We start from the raw sequence: 19,484 nt of genomic DNA, 5'->3' as shown, positions 1-19,484 counted from the left end.
TGATGCCTAAATTATATATAACAATGAGATAACACAACTAGTCTGCGTTGGGCGCCACTTTCCCCTAAGCCAACATGCCTTTTTGAGCTATATAGTACCTAACAACCATTTTTCGAACAATTATGATTATTTCTAATACCAAAATTTCTTTCAAATGCTTAACTATAGTTCTCAATGTCATATTTCGTCCACGTTGGGTGCCACTTTTCATAACATGTAATGAAAAGATATTGTAAAAATTTCAAAAAAAAAAAAAACATTTACAAATTCCTCTTGGTCTTATTAGTTTCACAAATACATTTCGAAAGAATCAATAGAAAGATTTTAAATATTTTCTTTATAATTAACATTCTATATAATTTAAATAATTATGAAATCAAAATAGAGTTGCATTTTCCTTTTTGGGGCTCATCTATTTTAATAGAATTTTCATTAACCCTTCCAACATGTTGCTTTAGATTATTTTAAAAATTTATTATTTTCAAAATACGGTCTTACTATCTAAAAGTGTAGCAGAAGAGTGAGCGTTGTTTCATTTTCCTCCAAAATTTTGTAACTTATATATGCCAAAATTAAATTTAAACTGTAAACTTTTGTATTGTTATGTATATATAAAAATATATGAATATATAGAAATTTTTAATATTCGTTTATTAAAAAAAAAAAAAAACAAAACAATGTGCTGTATTTGTGTAATTAGTAGTTGGTGATTAAATTACCAATAAATTTAGATTTTGTTGTTGTTAGACTCTCTAAATGTGTACGAGATTTGTTCTATAGGAATATGGTTGAACGTTTTTAATGTGAACAACGGTTATGAGAAAAGTTTAGAGAATTAGAGATTGCATTAAATTTTATGATGATGATTTAACTAAAAATGATAAAACTAAGTATTGTTTCATAGTGACCAGGAACAAAAATTTCATTACAATAACGAAAAGTTGCATTATACTTGCGATGTTGAGGGTTTATCTTTGGTTTAATGAGAAATTTCGCTAATATTACAAACGTTTTTATTCTCCAAAAACTTTATAAGGAAAAAAAAATCTATAAAATATTATCAATGAAAAATTTCATCAATGCACTGAAACATTTTCATTAAGCCAATGTACATTTTCTTTAATATTACAAAATTTTTCCAACAGTAAATGTTTGAGGAATACGAACGAAATTCACCCGAACGTCGTCTTAATATTTTAATAATGATAGATTTTCTATTAAGCAACGAAATATTATAAATGAAACTTCATTGTTTCATAATGATAATCTTATTGAACCTTTTTCTTTGAGTGCATGATGTGGAGATTTATGATCTCTTTCCACTTGGTCTTACGGTTGTTTCTTATCTTAACAATGAAGACTGACATGAAAAAAACCCGTTTTAAGTTTATTTAATCTGAGAGGGAATGCTTCCAAATTTAAGCTAATAATAAGAGAACAAATATTAAAAATGTTTCCATTTCTGTTGAACGGACCTCGTACACACAAAAAATAATAATTTTAATCCGAAACGAAATATTGGACAAAGATCTCTTTTAAAAAGATAAAAGGAACTTTTTTAAAATATTTTTTTTCGATTTGTTATTATTTTTTGAGTATGTATATATGATATACTATGTATTTAAAAAATAAAAAAAATTAAAACAATAAATTTATAAAAAAAAAAAAAACATTAAATAAAAAATTATAACGATGATCTTGTTATTTCACACATAGATATTATTTTTATTTCAAAAAAAAATTTTAAGAAGTATATAATATTTTTTTATTTAAGTTATGGGATTGTCTATATATGAATCAAGTCATAATATTTTTTTCATCTAAAAAAATACTACATTATTACATGTATGCTATTTTTTTCTTATATTCTCTTTTTCCATTTCTTATCTTCCAATTGGATACACACAAACAAAAACATCCTAAATCATAATCATTCATTCATAAAACTTTTTCATCTCCCTACATTTGTGGTTGGCGAATCCTACGGGAACCATCCTAAATTCATTGATAATTTACAATTTTAGGAGCTGTTACCACTCATCCAGTATTTCATGATCCCCAAGCATTATTAATATTGGGTACAAATCAATCAGCACCTGTATATCAAAGTCCCATAAAAAATCAGACCAGATATAGCCTCAACCTATCGGCAAATATCAGTTCAATTTCTAGCGGTAGGAAATCAAGGCGTATTAATAAATCTTTAAATTTTAAGCAAAGTTCACCAATACCAACACCGTCATCATCATTATCACCCCAAATGGGTAATGTCTATGCCATAACAGCTCTAACACCACCGACATCTTCTTCATACCCATCTTCGTCATCAGGATCATTGTCCTCATCACTACGACCCACGAATCCTTTAGCTAAATTTGTATGTGACAAATGTCCTAATAAATCGTATCAAACATATAGCAGCCTTTTGCGACATCGGCGAGTTGAATGCCATAAGGAACCTAGGCATATATGTGAATTGTGTTCATTGCCATTTTATTATTTGAGTACATTGCGCAAACATAGCGAGCGCATGCATAAGGAATAATTTTTTTCTTCTCACTTATATTTAGATGCTAAGATTTTGTATAAGAAAAAAAGACCAACAATGAAAAATATTATAAATATATTTCTTTTATTTAAATTTTGTGTATTTTAATAATTTTGTTTAAAAAAAATATTTGTTTTATTTAGCATACACATTATTTTTTATATGAATGTTTTTCTATTTTTACATTAGTTTTTTTCAAATGTTTTAATTGCTAGTATTTTGTAGTTTTGTAATTAGAAATTTCTTTGGTATTTTTGTTTATTTTTGTAATTTAGAGTTTTAGATGTTTTCTTTACAATAATCTTTAGTAAAATGAAGGCTAGAGTTGGTGTTACACTGAAGAAAGGGAATTTTTGTGTAGCGTATAATGAAATCGATTGCTTTCAGTTGAGCGTTAGCCTTTTGTTTCAAACCTTTTTTAAATTTATTTGATGAAAAAAAAATTTAACTTAATACAAAATTCCACTAAAGAAAAATCCAATTCAATTAAGTAAAAGAATAATTCAAAAAAATTAACTAAATCAGTTGTTTAAAAAAATTGTTTTGGTATCATTACATTTTTACCCCCATTTTCATGAAGCTCCGTTAGTGCTACGTTAGCTAACGAACTTTTGAACCGCATTATGAACATATCTGTCATCTTGCGTATATATTCCGTATGCCAGTTAGGAGCGACATGGGTCATCAAATGACCCCAACGTAGTATAAGGGTTAAAGTTGACCGGAGAGAAGATATTTGCAATTTAATTTCTGTTAACTGGCAGTTAAAGCCTAACGGAGCTACATGAAAATGGCCGTTAAACAACTATTTCAATTAATTAAAATTTAATTAAACAATTACTACAATTATCGATATCGATATCTCATGGGTTATGTCTGTATATTGCCATGACTATCTTTCAAACAATTCATGCGAACAGTTCTATCAAATTGGGCGCCCCGATTGGTTTCTCGATTGGGCGCCAAAAGTTCTTGATAATTGTGCGGCAGAAGTTCTTTCAAGATGGTAGGCAAATGTTTGAAGCTGGATGCCTAAAATACTAGAGATTTTCAAATTTTGAAGCCTCACTTCTTCCAGTTTGGGATCCAAATGTTCAATTTCCACCCGAGAAGAAATCCTAAATTATGCCTTCAATTGGTTTAAAGTTGTTGATATAAGTTGGGCGCTATTCCTCTCTAGTAAAAATTTACGAAAAATTAAATTATAAAAAATCGTGATCTGCCCAGGAGCGAATGATTTTCGGAGGGATAAAAAGCATTTCGCCGCAATTAATCGAAATACTGATCAGTTATAAGTTTGGCATTAAAAGTTCTTTCAACTCGGGACCCCCACTCGGGACACTTTCAAGTTGGGCGCCAGTCTTCTCTAGTGAAAGTTTAATGTTATGAACAAATACATTTTAAAATTGAATTATATAAAATTCGTGAGGTAGAGATTTCATTCTTTGAGAAAGAATACACAAATTTCTCCCAATCAATAGAAAAGCATTGATGCATTGTGTGTTTTCTCTACATTCAAAGACCTCGCTAACCATTACCTCTCTTTGTTACCACCAGCCTAAAATTGTCTTCATTTTGCTATTAATGTTTATTGTTTTTAATTTTGTAGTTTTCATAGATTTCCTTTTCTTAAAATAAAAATAAAACATACAAAAATGTTTTTTTTTTTAATATCTATAAGCGTTATAACATCGTACATATATAATTTAGTTGTTAAGGAAAAGATCGATGAACCATAAAATCATCATTCACACAAATAATTTTGGTTTATTATAATTTACACGATTTTTCGTTTTCTTTTTTTCTTTTCATTTCATTATCATTTGTGTGTCCTTCTATCTGTGTGTTTGTGTGTGTGCCCTCTAAAAACATTAACCTCACCCCAAAAATGTTATGAATAACCAACCAATCACCATCAACACCACCAAATCAATCATCCAAACATCCTTGCATCATCATGATGTTGTGTGGATATCCTGAATTGGCTATAATGTGCATCACTACTTCCCACTACCATCAACAAATGTGGTGTAACCAATCACAATAATCCAACATCATCATTCATCATCATCATCAAATTCATCATAACAATCAAAATTTGTAACTCACCATACTCACCATTCACATCATAAATTTTGAAACTTATCCCACCATAATTCATTTTCCACCATCATTACTAATGTGTACATACATATCATATCATATTTTATTACTTATTGTCTATTAATCCACACCACCCACCCCCCAGACATGTCATATAATTTCTCCCAAACTCTAATGGAGGATGGTAACATTTTAAATTTAACGGCTGGCGGTAATCATAGCATTAGCGGTTTTGGCGAACGTTTTGCTTGTGCTGTTTGTGGCAAATCCTATTTGCGCAAGCGTCATTTGCAACGCCATATGCGCGATGAATGCATTGGAATACCACCTCGATTCAGTTGTGATTTGTGTCCATCACGTTTTCGCCGCAAATACCACATGGTCCGTCATTTGACCTCGAAACATGGTATACCGATGGACATTGCCCAACAGACAACAGGAAATCGCACTGGAGCCTCAATGTCTCCGGCAGGAGGTCTTTTGAAAAAAGATGGCAATGAGGAGATCCGTGGCCATAGTCCCATGCCTGAGAATTTGACTATGCGTAAGGATAACTATGAACATGAGCATAAATTATCGGCCACAAATTTGCATTTGCAGCAACATCATCTTAATCAACTGAATGGCGGAGGAGGTGGATCAAGTCCCTCTCATATAACAAGCGGTGATAGTGGCAGTGATTGTAATGGCGGTGGTACAGCAGGAACCTCACCCATACCGCCAGCCCATATAATGCCCATGCCTACATATGGCTTGACCGGGGCTATAACTGCCATATCAGCAGCTGCTGCTCATGTAGAAGAGAAAGATGCGAAAATTTTATTGGAAGCTGCTGCAGCAGCTGCAGCTGCCCATGCAGCGGCTACAGCCTCAGCTTCAGCGAAGGCAACGAATCTTCACAAAGCCGCCTCCCATGATAATGCTACAGAGGCTAATGCACAAGCCAACTCTCATCCTTCGCCAATGGAAGGGGTTATTCAAGCCAATGATAATGCTGAACATCAGCAACAAGAAAATTTGATAAACCCACCCGGAATTGGTGGCACTAAAGACCCTAATGAGCCATTGGGAGCAGCGTCGTCGGTATCGGTGTCGTCAGTAGCGGCGACAACTACCACGACGTCATCAGCTCCCATTGTCAAAAGTGAGCCATTGACTCCTAGTAAAGCAGCTGCCATGAATATGTTGGACGATGAATGGAAGATGAAGCTAAGCTTACAACTCATATCGAATTCCCTGCTCAAGGAGCGCCTGATGAATACTATGCCATTTGCTTATAACAACAACTGAAAAAACAAAACAAAATCGTACGAAACCAAAATTTTATAAAAACCAAAAAAAGATTTATTTACTTACCTTTTATATATATACACACACTATAATTTAGCATTAAATATTTTTGTATTTTATGTTTAATTAATTTATTTTTTTTTGTCAAGACTACAATATCTTAATATTTGATTTTGAATACTCCATATGGCTTCTTTTTTAATTAAAGAAAACAATTTAGGTCTCATGGGTGAGTAATGTGGTCACCTTACATTTCCACCCCGCCCCCAATGTAATGCATTGGTTTTTGTAATGTAATGAAACCGCAATGTGTTTTATTATGTCTCAAAACCATCATTTTTAATTTTATTTAATTTAATTTATTTACAAAGAAACAACCAAAAAATATATATGTATTTTGTTTCGAATTTATTTATTTTTTCGAAAATTACAAACAAATTGAGATCTCTTTATGTTACTATGTATGTCCTCCCCCCCTATTCCCTAACATGAAAAAAGCAAAACAAACATTCCAAATATTTTTATTTTTTCATATATAATTTATTTTTAATTTATTACTTTTATTTAAATTACACAATAATTTTGTTATAATTAACAAGAAAATTAATTTAATTTTAAAAGGCATGCACAAAAAATATTTATCAAACATTCATTTAATGTGATTGCAAGTTTTTTTTTGTTTAGAATAAAAAATCCTTAAGATTATACAATAAAAAAATAATCAAAAGAGAGAGGGAGAATGATAATGATGTGATGAAATAACCACAAAAATAAAGTTTTGATTCGATATCTATTTGTTTTATAAATACAATTTACCAATGACGTAACAAATAACTTTTAAACATTATTTTTTGTTTGAAATAAAAAAAAATATATAAATTTGGATTAATTTATTTTGCGATTGAATTGTGTTATTCTAAAATTAAATTTCAAAATCATTCAACTTGTGCACAGAATTGCTCCCAATTTGGGCGCCAGCAAAATAATAAAATATATAAAATAATAGATTTCCTCTCCTATTTTTGTATTATTTTTGTTTTAACTTCATCACATTATAAAGCATGGTTGATAAGTGTAAACCAAATAATTAAAAAAAAAACACATTCCAAAAAATACTCAATTTTTTTTAACAATTTAGTGATATCCAAAGAAATTAATAATTTTATATAGATAGTAATGTACAATAACAAAAAATCAATACGAGAATATATAGGTTTATGTATATGTGTATTTATAAACTAAAAAACAAAAACCTACAAATCCAAACTTGCCTGTGTTTGAAAACTCAATGTTTGTGTCAATCTCAACAAAAAACAAAAAAATATTTGTAATATTGTGTTATATTTATTGTATACTAAAAAATGAAACAAAAAAAAATTCAAAATTTTTATTACAACAACGAATTTCTCTGCATAAATGTATGTTACAAAAAAAAATATTTAAAAAAAACCAAACAAATTTAATATATAACAATTGTAATAATTATCATATATACCACTTTTTTTTAAACATAACCATTATTTTAATTGTATTTATTATTTTCTTATTTTAAACTTAAAAACAAACAAGTATTAAATAAATATTTAAAATACAATAATATAAAAGCTATACATTTTTTATTTTCTGTTTCTCCAGCCTCGAAATAATTCTCATAACTTGTATTTATGAGAAAAAAACTATTTATTTTTTTTACTCCATAAGCATATACACATAATATAATTTAAATGAAGGCTTTTGAAGTTCATTAGCATTTATAAGGACCCTTAATGCATTTGTAATATTGTTATAGCAATGAGTGAAAACCCATTTTTGTAATAATATCTTTTAACTTTTATTTAAGGGTCATTTCATCAGTATACTCAATAAGATCATTGCCTTGTTAATGGAATAAATTAATTTTTATTTCTATATTTAAAAAAAAAATTACTCTTTCCTAACAACTTTTTGAACTTTCAACATTTTTGTCACCATAGCTCAGAGTTAATTCAATTATTTTTAAGCCCCTGCTAAATTTCAATATAAATATTTATAAAATATATAATTTTCAATGTTACCGAAAATTTTATTACCATATGAAATGTTTGTGGAACATGTGTGTATTCGCCTTCTTGTAGCTGAACGCAAAACAAATTGTCTTGAATCCAAAGATTTCGATCTTAATGCCTCATTCACATTACACTTCCAAAACCCACTTTAACTATATTTAAACTGTCATGTGCCGTATAAAAGAAAGTGATTTCAATTCCACTTTTAGTGGATTCCGACCATGATGATGTGAAGGGGCCAGTTGAGTTAGGTACGATTTATGGTGAATTTTTTCTTATCCATAAGTGCTGTTCGATTCTGGGTGTAGTATTTTCCAAATGTTTCAATAAATGTTAAAACGTGGAATTCAAAATATAAAAATGGAATTGTGGTAGATATCCGAACATGTGTGATAGTCTTTATCTATTAAAAATTTAAAAATCTGTATCTAAAGTCAAGGTCTAATATATGATAGTTAATATTGGGATAAAAAATTCATTTATTGAATTTTGGATTTTTCTACATAATTTCTATTTCAATCTTTCAATCTTATCCAGTATCATATAAATTCAAAGAAAAAACTATAAATCAATTTAAAATTGTTACTTAAATTAAAATATTGTCGTATCAAAATTAGTCCTTTATATTTTTATTTTACTGGATCTTTCAATCTTATCCAGTATCATATAAATTCAAAGAAAAAATTTTTAAATCAATTTAAAATTGTTACTTAAATTAGAATATTGTCGTATCAAAATTAGTCCTTTATATTTTTAGTGTAATATTTTTGTATTAAACGTCAATCAATTTATTAAAAAAAAAAAACTTTAAATCAAGATGGATATTAGATTTTGAATTTCAAAGACGAGTTTCCTATATTTAATTGTATCGATTTTGTTTTTCTTTTTTTCCAAAAATTAAGCCTTTCCACTCCTACACCAGTTTCCTTTTACTGGTAATTTTTAATAAGGAAAAGGATCGGCTAAAATGGGCCTACATCTATCAAGATTTCACAAACATTTCGTTTTGATTTTTTTCAAACCATTTTAACCTACTTTTATAATTTTCGATGGATCTATTGAACTACAAACCTCAAAGACCCACAAAATTTTCAAAATCAATTTCATTTCCTTTTTTTGGTATTTCTTGGGGCAATGATCTTTGTTTTATTTTAAGAAATAAATTTTAACAATTATATCTTAACAATAGGGTTTTAAGGCAATTAACTTAAAAGACATGATTTTTATATAAATTTCTTAATATTCTTAAAACATTTTAATGTAAATTTACACTATATATATCTACATGAAAACAAAATGATATTAAAAATAATAATAGAAAAAAAAACGAAAAAACTAAAAAAAAAACCAAACATGTGTATTTATTTAAAGTGAAAAGAAAAAAGTTTGCAAACGATACACTTACTTTCAGTATACACATATTCATCTATTCTTTTTTATTTTTCAGGATCTTTTTCAAAAAAAAAAAACATAATAATCTGCCGCAATATGAAATGTATTTTGTTTACTATATTTTCAGCCACTTGGAAAAAAACAAAGCAGTGTTTTTATTTCTTTCTTTATTATTTTTTTTTAAATTCTGATCCTTTTGATCACATAAAAAAACGCATTTTGGCAAACAGATATTGTTTTTCCATTATTATTATTTCAATATAACATTATTTTTTTTTAAGAACAGAGAAACTCTCTTTAATTTGCGGTGATTTCGTTTCTGTCAAAAAAAAAAAAAAAAAAAAAAATTAAAAAAATTCTCTTGACAATATTTAAAAAAATAATTAATCGATTCAATTAATTTGTAATGGACTTTTGGTTTGATTAAAACCATATCAAAGTCTACAGAATAATGTACCCACAAATTCTATTAAAATTTTAATTGAAAATAAATTTGGTTATTTGCAGTTTTCTTGAAAACGTGATGAATGACCAAAGTCGACGTTAAACCAACTTGAAAATTTTCCCAAAAACGAATACAAACACTCAGAAATATCCTATTTGCAGTTATTTTATTAATTTTTTCATTGGATCGAAAATTAAATACAAATTATTAGGATTGATTAAATTTTTAATAGAATAAAAGATTATTTTATTTAAATTATAAATTAATTTGACCAATTTCTTAAATGTTAACGGGATAAATATAAAAATATAAAATATTCTTTATTGGCAAATTTACTTATTGTTTATTTGAATCATACAGTAAATGTATGATAAAAAGAGAAAAGTAGCATTGGCTGCCAAGGCCTTTAGCTTTATTTACAAATATAAAGCTTTATTTGCAAATATACATTCGATTTAAGGCAAAAACATATATTTTTTTTTGTAAAAAATATCATTTGGGAGAATAATAAACAATTATTGATTGTAAAATATCTTAATTAGTAGTAAAATATTTTCATTAGTTGGTTGAAACGAAATCACCTAAAAATTCCAGTACATATATTACAAAATTGATGAAATCGGGGCTGTTTATTAATAGAAAAATTTTAAAATGTTTTTTTATTGAATACAAACTTTTTAACTTTATTTGTTTTTGTTTTTTTTTGTATTTTATTTTCTTTGCATATTTTTCGGTTTCCTTTTTGTTTTGGTTTCTCTGCTTTCAAAATTCCAAAAAAAAATGTATTTTTTTATTCTAACCTATTTTTATAACTAAATCTCTTTTAGATCCTTCGTACACATGTAGTCTACTACCACTACTACTACTACCATCACTTTATCTACTACTACTACTACTAGTCCTTCACTTCCGCCAAAAAAGCTTCTTGACAACAATTTCCTACTCCCCCTCAAACAAACAAAAAATGAGTACAGAGAAAACATACATTGTGTCATGTCAATCAATATGTGTATGCGTGTGTGTGTGCCTTGTAAACTTCTACTATCAACTGGGTTGAGTGTTCTCTCATGTGAGCATTTAAATGAAACAAAATACTATTATATTATATATCTTATATATAAATGTTTTTAATTTACTGGATAGCATTAATTTAACATCTGTCTTATTTTATATATAAAATAAAATACAAAAAAAAAAACTTTTGCAAAATTTAGTTTTAAATCAAAACTTATATATTTATAAAAACAAAAAAACAAAATATTTTCAGCACCACCCAAAAACAATCTATTTTCTATAATTTTCTTATTTCTTCTATATGTGTCTGTGGTGTTTTGCTTTTATTATATAAATAATATAAAAAAAGTTTCTATAAAAAAAAGAGGATAATATACATAAGTGCATTTTTAAGATTTTTTTTTTTAAATTAAATATTGATATAATTTGCCAAAATTTAAAACAATTGTTAATACATTTTATTTTCGTTTTATGTTTATTTTTCTTTTAATTAAAACCCATAATTTTCTATTCTCGTCAACTCAGTTTTTTAGGAATTTCTTTAGAAAAAAAAAAATAAATTACTTTTGAAAAATGCACGTAATTTTTAAAATAATTTTTTTATTTATTAATTCGATTTATTTTTTTATGTATAAATATTTTATTATTTTGTAGTTTATATTTAATGTAGTTCTAACGATTTCCAAGCGTTTGACGTTTTTCTCTTCATTGTTGCCGTATTCTCATATTCATCTTCATATTCTTTTGCTCTTTCTCTCTCCATTATTCTCCATGTATCCGTTTTCTCTTTGTTCTCATGTAAAATAAGCTCATATCATATATCTATAATCTAAAAATACTCATCATATCACAATTTGTTTTCTTTTTCTCTCTCTCTCGACTCTTCCACCCAACATTTTATTGTGATCGTTTATATGATGGTAATGCTCTCGTTGTCCTATGTGCCTACTACTGTCATATGCCCTCGCTCGCTCTCCATTGGGTTTGCCATCACTACGATCCTGCTTATTTTTCATTTTCATTTAAATACATTTCCTATCTCTCTCTCTCTCTCTTCTCATGCTCTTTCCACATTTGTGTTTATTGTATTATTTTTTTTTATGTGTCTTTTCCCCTACCCACCTCAAATCTATCATGTCATCCATCCCCTCCATCTATGTGGATATTGGCTCCTTTGTTTTTTTTTTTTTTCATTTAAATTTTAGGTTTTGTCTTAACGTGGTACCAGCACTCTTGTGATCAATGTGGTAAATCGTATAAGACACGCAAATCATTATCCCGTCATCGTCGTTTTGAGTGTCGTTTTACGGCTGAACGTCCTGTATTTCAGTGTCCTTCGTGTAATTATGCTGCCAAACGTAGTGATAATTTAACGAAACACATAAAAACGCATTTTGCTAAAATGCAACGTGAATTCCTGCCATTGGCTGTGAAAATCCAAAGTACTTTGCAATCACAAATGGAAACAGTTTAAATTATTTTTCAAATTATGTAAAAAGTAAAATTTTAAAGAAAAGTGGTTAATAATAATATTGGCAGGAACAAAAAAGTAAAATTTTTTAAATTGTGACGATATTGGCAAAAATAATTAATATCCAATTTTGTGATTTTCAAGGTCCATGCACCCAAAGAGAAACTATTTTCCCCGGGAACGGGAAATTTTTGACAAATGAAATGAAATTATTTTCTTTTTCAAATATTTTCAAACCAAATTTATGATAAACGATTCAAAGAATCCTTTTAATGGTTTTCATTAGCTTTTAAAGAATTTTTTTTTTTTAGAGTCAAAAGAAAATTTAGTTTGTCTCGAATTCCGTTCCTCTAGTGTGTTCTTTTCGTTTGAATTTTGTATATTATTTTTTCTTACAAAAAGTTGGCAATCAATAATTTACTTAACTTCAAATCTATTTATAAAGAATATTTGCTTTTCAACAAAATGATAATTTTCTTGGTATGCCTCTTGAAAGATTTGAGGGCGAATCGTTATAAAAATTATTGTCTGCAATGAAATCTCCGAAAGTCTCCAACGATTTTTTTTATATCCCTTGGGAATTGTTTTTCTCTTTTCTCCAGCAGAGTTTTTAATTTTTAAAGTATCATCATTACCATTTAAACATTGAGAAAAACATATACGTTAGAATTTGATTGCAGTGAAACCTCTCGGAAATGGACATACAGGGTCGCCTATATTTTGTCCGTATTTTGGAGTTGTTCACTTATGAGAAGTTAATTTTAATGGGTTAATATAGTTAAATGTCTCACAAAAATTGTTCACCTTTGAGAGGTGCCCGCCTCTCAGAGTGTCCATGTTTGAGAGGTTTCACTGTATATTTTAGAATTTTATTATATGGATTTTTTAATGTTTTTGTACAAAATATGCAAAATGTTTTTGTTGTTGATATTGTCACTTTTTGTATGAATTCATTTGTACTAAATTTTTAGACACTCAGGTGATGAAGTTTTTTTGTATTAGTCCTTTTTCATATTTTTGGATTTTAATTTTTGTGCCAAATATTTATTAACTTTTCAATTTCAAACATGATCATGATCATTATCCATTACCACTGCTGATATCTGTGTTTTTAACCACTTTTTTTTTGAAACACTTTAATTTTTTTTTTAGATCTTAAGTATTTGTTTAAATGGAAAGTAAAAGATCTCATTTACAATTTTAAATAAAACATATAAATTATTTATATACAACATATTAAGAGTAATTTTAAAAGGATAATTTTTAAAATATTTATTTGGTGATTTGTTAGTTTTTTTGTACTGCGTTAATTTTTTTGTGGAAAATAATTTTTGTTAAAACAAAATATTTTGATATCCTTTGGATACAAACAACACCAGCTCTTCCGCTCTGGATTACACTTTTAAAATAATAATGTTTTTTTGTTTTGTGATTGACTTGGCTCCTCTAACTGAATTTTGTACATGCTTACCAAACCACCGACGCTGGCGAAATAGTATTTTTCATCTACTACGGCTTATTACAAAAGAATAACAATAAAAAACAAAATATTTATTAAGTATTTTTGTCATGTTTTCTTCAACGCTCATTTTTTATTTCAACATTGTCTCTTCTTTCTCTGTGTGGAATTGTGAGTTGCTCTGGTTGATTCGTTGGAAATTTTTGCATATTTGCATTACATTTTGCATTTTTCGTTTCGTACTTGCTCTTGCTCGCTATCTCTCTCTCTCGCTCTTTTTTTCATATAGGCGGTGGCTGGTCGTTGTATTTATTCCTTGACTCTGCAGTTTGTAAATATTTTATATTCTCCATAAGATTGTTTTAGGTTTTGCTTTTGCATATTCTAATTTAGCACTAAATTTGCATAAAATTTACATTTCATTTGTGTGGATTTATTTTAGTTTCACTTTCTTTCCACATTTGAAATGTTTTTATGTAAATTTTATACACTTGCGGTGCAAACAAAAAAACACATAAAAACATCCTCATCTACACACTAAAAAAAAAATAATACTTTGCTTCAAACCTTAATTAGAATGGTAAATTGCATTGTAATGGAAAATACAATTACCTCAGAGCCCTTCGCAATAGAAATTAAGGTCATTGATCGCCACAATATATATGTCTAATGTTGCCCTTTTTCATTGTTTTTTTACGAAAGTATACACAAGCGATTATTTTAAGTAAATTACCTTGAATTATTCATATGAAGATAAGGAAAGTATTCGCCATAAAACTAACATGCAAATTATAATTTGAAATGATCGTAGGAATCATGATATATGTTTTTGGTGAATATATTGCATGTTTCTATGAATAAAATTAAACTGAATTTATTTAAATTAAAATAAATTTAAATTAAACTAAAAATAAAAATGAAATTAAAATAAACTCAATTTATTTAAATGTATATTAAAAATTAACTAAAAAAATTAACTTAAACTAAAAATAAAAATAAAGTTTTATTAAATTGAACTATATCATGTTTTTATAAAAAAAAAATTAAACTGAATTTATTTAAATTAATATTAAATTAAAAATAAACATAAACTAAATTTAAAATTAAAAAGTTTGTTTAAACAAAATTGAAATATATATTTTTTGGTTTAAATTACTTTAGTATGTTATAAAATACAAATTTGATTTATTTTAAATTATTTCAATTTGATTTAGTTAAATTTATTTGAAATATAATTTATTTTCGTTTTACTTTACATTATTAACCCCCATTTTCATGAAGCTCCGTTAGTGCTCCGTTAACTAACGAACTTTTAAACCGTATTATGGACATAGCTGTCATCTTGCCTATGTATTCCATATACCAGTTAGGAACTTAACTGCAGAAAATTTGTCAGTTAAAGTTAACCGGAGAGAAGATATTTGCAATTTACTTTCTGTTAAGTGGCAGTCAAAGCCTAACGGAGCTACATGAAAATGGCCGTAAATATCATGAATATTTAATAACTTTTAGGGTATAAATTGATAGGTCTCTATATTGTATGGTTTTTGTTTTTGAAGATTCATTTCATGTAATTTTTTCTGAGTGCAAGCCAATGCTTGAGAACAATAACAAAATGAGCACAGGGAACTAAATCAATTGAAATCACATATATTAAGGCTTTAAACCTAATGTAGCATTTCTTACCTTCTTTCATATTCAGATCACAGTCAAGCCAGAGTCTCATATTGTATTCCTTTGTATACAATAAAATGCTATACGATTCGAAACTGTTTTGATTTTTTAATTTAGAAATTCATTTGCATATTCAAAATTCAAATTTAGATTTTTTATCCCCTTAAGCATTGTCATGAGGGTCAAAGAGAAAAGAGCCATGATGATTTATGTACAAAGACCTTATGTTAATATTTCGGGTAAAATTTAAATAAAAAAGAATTAAAAAAAAACTCCAAATCACCAAATAAAATTTAACAACAATTTAATTTATTAATAAACAGGAATATTTAATTAAGTAATTTCGTAAAAATATTTATTTTCTTCTAATATGAAAAAAAACTCCAAATCACCAAATAAAATTTAACAACAATTTAATTTATTAATAAACAGGAATATTTAATTAAGTAATTTTCTTCTAATATGCTGGATTGCAATTTGAAATAACTATTAGATTTTATATTATATATAATCATATACTTTTTGTTGTAAGGACTACCATCAGATATATATTTTTGATACTCACTATAATTTTGACATTCCTCTTATTTTAAGATATTTTATTTATATGATTGATAATACTTGGTAAAATAGAAGTCTAAAAAGCATAAAAATTTTATATATTAAAAAAAAAAAAATAATATTATATTACAAATAATCTAAAAAAAAAAACTAAAAGAAATTACCACAACAACAACAAAATCTAGTCGTCTCAGGTTCAAAGAAAGAAGATTATCTATATCTTCTAAATGTTGTATTTTTTTTGAAACAGAGAGTGTAAAAGGATATTAATTATCCTTTAGATATGATACCAAATATTTTATATATGAATTATTTATATTATACATACATATAGATATTAAAAACTATTTCTTAAATTTTTTTTTTTAATATTGTTATATGCCTTATGCCAAGAGAAAAAAAGTTTACCGTCAACCAAAAAAAAAAAAAACATTTTTTTTTGGTTTGTCTCTTCTTCTTGCCTATTTTTTTGTTTTATGTAAATCTAAGTTTGTTTTTGGTGTGGCATATTTTCCAAAGTGTATGTGTGGGATTTTCCTCCTAAGATATTGTGTTTGTTCTGTTAGTATGTAGTTAAAACATTTTTCATGGTTTTTTCCCCCTTAAATTTCTTCAGCAATATATAATATCTAATCTGTAATACATTAAGAAATATTATTATTGCCACAATATTTTGAAAAGTATTGTATAGGATTTCTTACTATAAAAAGATATTCCGAGATTACGGATATAGATCGTAAACGAGCAATCTCACCAGGAATAATTAGAATCAGTTTTATGTTATTTGCAGTGAATTTTGGTTTTATATACTGCAGCAAATTTAATCTAATAGTAATTCAGAAATTAAGGAGCATTGAATCCGTAGCCAAAATTATGCATTCAAATATTTTGTTTTTATCAAAATATAAATCAAATAATCAACTGAAAACACTGATAGAATTTAATTATGATATTGTTATCACCAACATAATTTTTGGGGAATAACAAACATTTTCATATACTTTCCCCCGGAACGAATTTTAGACGAAACGAAATTCTCATTTGTTATAAAATATTTGGATTAAGAGCAAATAAATCTACTTTATTTGTTTTTAAAGAATATTTTTGAACTTCAAAAGAAAACTTCGTTTGTCTAAAATTTCATTCACGAGAAAAGAAAGCTCTTATTTCGGTGTACTATTAACATTGTTCTCATGGAAAATATTTTATTGGTTCAATTGTAATGAGTTTGTTTGCAATGGGTGTTGGCAAAATTAATATTTTTAAAAATTTTGTAACAGCTTAAATTAAAAATTTAATGTGAGACTCGTACCATTTAATTGAATCAAACCGAAAATTAATAGAATTTTTTGATTCAGTTTCATAATGGTTCTTACCAAGGTGACGGAAACGGAAGAAAAATTAATAGAGTTTTATTTGAATCAACTAAATCCAATGAAAAAATACTTTCCTCTGGAACGAAATTGTAGACAAACCAAATTCTCCTTTCTTATAAAAGATTTTCAAATAAACCCTAATTTATGATAAGCGAATCAACGATTGTCTCTAGACTTTTTTGGTTGCTTTTAAAGAAAATATTTTTAGTGTCAAAAGAAAGCTTTGCTTATCTCTAGACTTTTTTGGTTGCTTTTAAAGAAAATATTTTTTAGAGTCAAAAGAATACTTTGCTTGTCTAAAATTTCGTTCCTCCGAAAATAAGTCTTCTTTCAGGGTACTAATCTTACTTGAAGTTTTCAGTTAATATCCCAGGGATTTTTCACTAATGTAATAATTGATTTTGCCTTTGAGATAATTTTGATTATTTTTTTTTTATTCAATTAATTGAAATCTTTACAAAAAGTAACTTAAAGAAATATTAGTAATTTATTTTTTTTAATGAATTCTCCAATTTTTCATAAATAGTTTAATTGGACCAATAGATTAGCTGATATATTCACACTAAGATTTTTGTTTTCGCATATTTTATATGAAAATCTTATATTTTACTTTTCGAGTTTATTGGCTTTTTATACCCTTTGTAAAATATTTCTTATGATTTAAATAAAATAAATTATATGTTAATTCTAAACATTCCAATGTATATGCTACAAAAAAAAACCTGAAACAAGCATCAAACCACCCATTTCTATTCTCCTCTTATAGGTTTACTACAACCTTTACCCATTCCAGTAGTGCTTATGGAATCAATACAAATTAAACCCAATAGCTCTTTATATCCTCCCGTTGCTGCTACAGCGACAGCGATCATACCGGGAAATATTGCCAATAAACGTTTCCAATGTCTGCAATGTTTTAAATCTTATAAAACCAAGGGTTGCTTGCATCGCCATCAACGCTATGAGTGTCCAGTGCGACCAGCAGCCAAACCTAGCTTTTCATGTTCAGTATGCCATTATGCGACAAATCGTAAAGATAATCTCAAGGCTCATGAAAGATTATTACATCGTCGACATTAATCCTATATTCAGGGTATTCAGTTTTTCTTTTCAGGCATAAGGCATATATGGGTTATATGAAAACCTATTGAACATAAAAAAAAACACCAAAACAAAGATTGCCAAAATGTATTAATTTTATTTTTGTACGTATCGATATATTATCAAATAAATATTATTTTATTTTAGTATATAAGATGACCTAAAAATATACATATAAGTTCCTCTTTAAACTGCTAAAAAAAACACAAACACAATCGATCTTCGAAATAGTTTAGTTTATAAGAAAACAAGTGTAAACGTAAACATTCCAGTAAGTGATAACAAATAGTTTTTAAAACAAATCAAACCAAAAACGGAAAAAACAACAATCTTAAGCATAAGCAAGAAACCTGTGAAAACAGTACAATTCACCAAAAAAAAAAAAACATGATTAAAATCCCCAGTAACAAACTTCGAAATACTACTACAAAATAACTCGCTCTTATCCATGAAAACAGCATAAAACTAAACAAAAAATAAAAATATCAATCAACTTGAAGAAAACGAGAAAATAGAGGTTTATATATATATACACACTCATATTAAAAGGAAGAAATCTATTAAGCTATAATTAAAAATATATTGTTAAAAACAGTACATATATTTATAACTTTATACTATATATATATTTATACATATACATAAAATATTGATATAATTTTATAATTTATTTTGTACGAAAAAAAAATCTAGATTTGTTTTAGAAGAAAAAAAAATAGGGAAATAGGGGAAAAGATAAATTTATGTAAAAATTTTCTGGGATTTATTTATAAATGCATTAATCCTAAACAAATATTGATAAAACTTTTCTTTATTGAACATTAAAATTTTTTTTTATATGTCAAAAATAATCAATCAATTGTTAGTTTGAAAACGTAAATATTTTTAATTCCTTCAAAACTTAATTTCGACAAATTTTTATTGATGATCTTAATGATGATATAAATTTTTTTCAAATGAATTTTAAAGAATTTTTAAAAATAGACTATATTACAAAAATGAATT

General features: G+C 27.0%; 2 protein-coding genes across 12 annotated transcripts in view; both read left to right on the top strand.

Moving 5' to 3' along the window:
* Positions 1 to 19,484, top strand: part of lola (longitudinals lacking) — a 437,759-nt gene that overhangs the window by 176,509 nt on the left and 241,766 nt on the right. The window contains exon 6 of one of the 11 annotated variants that reach the window (XM_075313527.1): positions 4,797 to 7,545. The exons of the other annotated variants lie outside the window; for them this stretch is intronic. Within the exon in view, the coding sequence (XP_075169642.1) occupies positions 4,797 to 5,941 (1,145 nt within the window). The 3' untranslated portion in view covers positions 5,942 to 7,545. Of the gene's footprint in view, positions 1 to 4,796; positions 7,546 to 19,484 lie in introns of those variants that run through there. 11 annotated transcript variants of the gene reach the window in all.
* Positions 1,881 to 2,589, top strand: LOC142241742 (uncharacterized). The gene has a single exon (XM_075313538.1). The coding sequence runs from the start codon at positions 2,261 to 2,263 to the stop codon at positions 2,543 to 2,545; it is 285 nt and encodes a 94-aa protein (XP_075169653.1). The 5' UTR covers positions 1,881 to 2,260; the 3' UTR covers positions 2,546 to 2,589.

Source organism: Haematobia irritans, chromosome 5, assembly GCF_050003625.1.
Source record: "Haematobia irritans isolate KBUSLIRL chromosome 5, ASM5000362v1, whole genome shotgun sequence".
Lineage (NCBI taxonomy): Eukaryota > Metazoa > Arthropoda > Insecta > Diptera > Muscidae > Haematobia > Haematobia irritans.
Note: the sequence above shows the minus strand (reverse complement) of the source record. Positions and strands in the feature narration are given on the sequence as shown.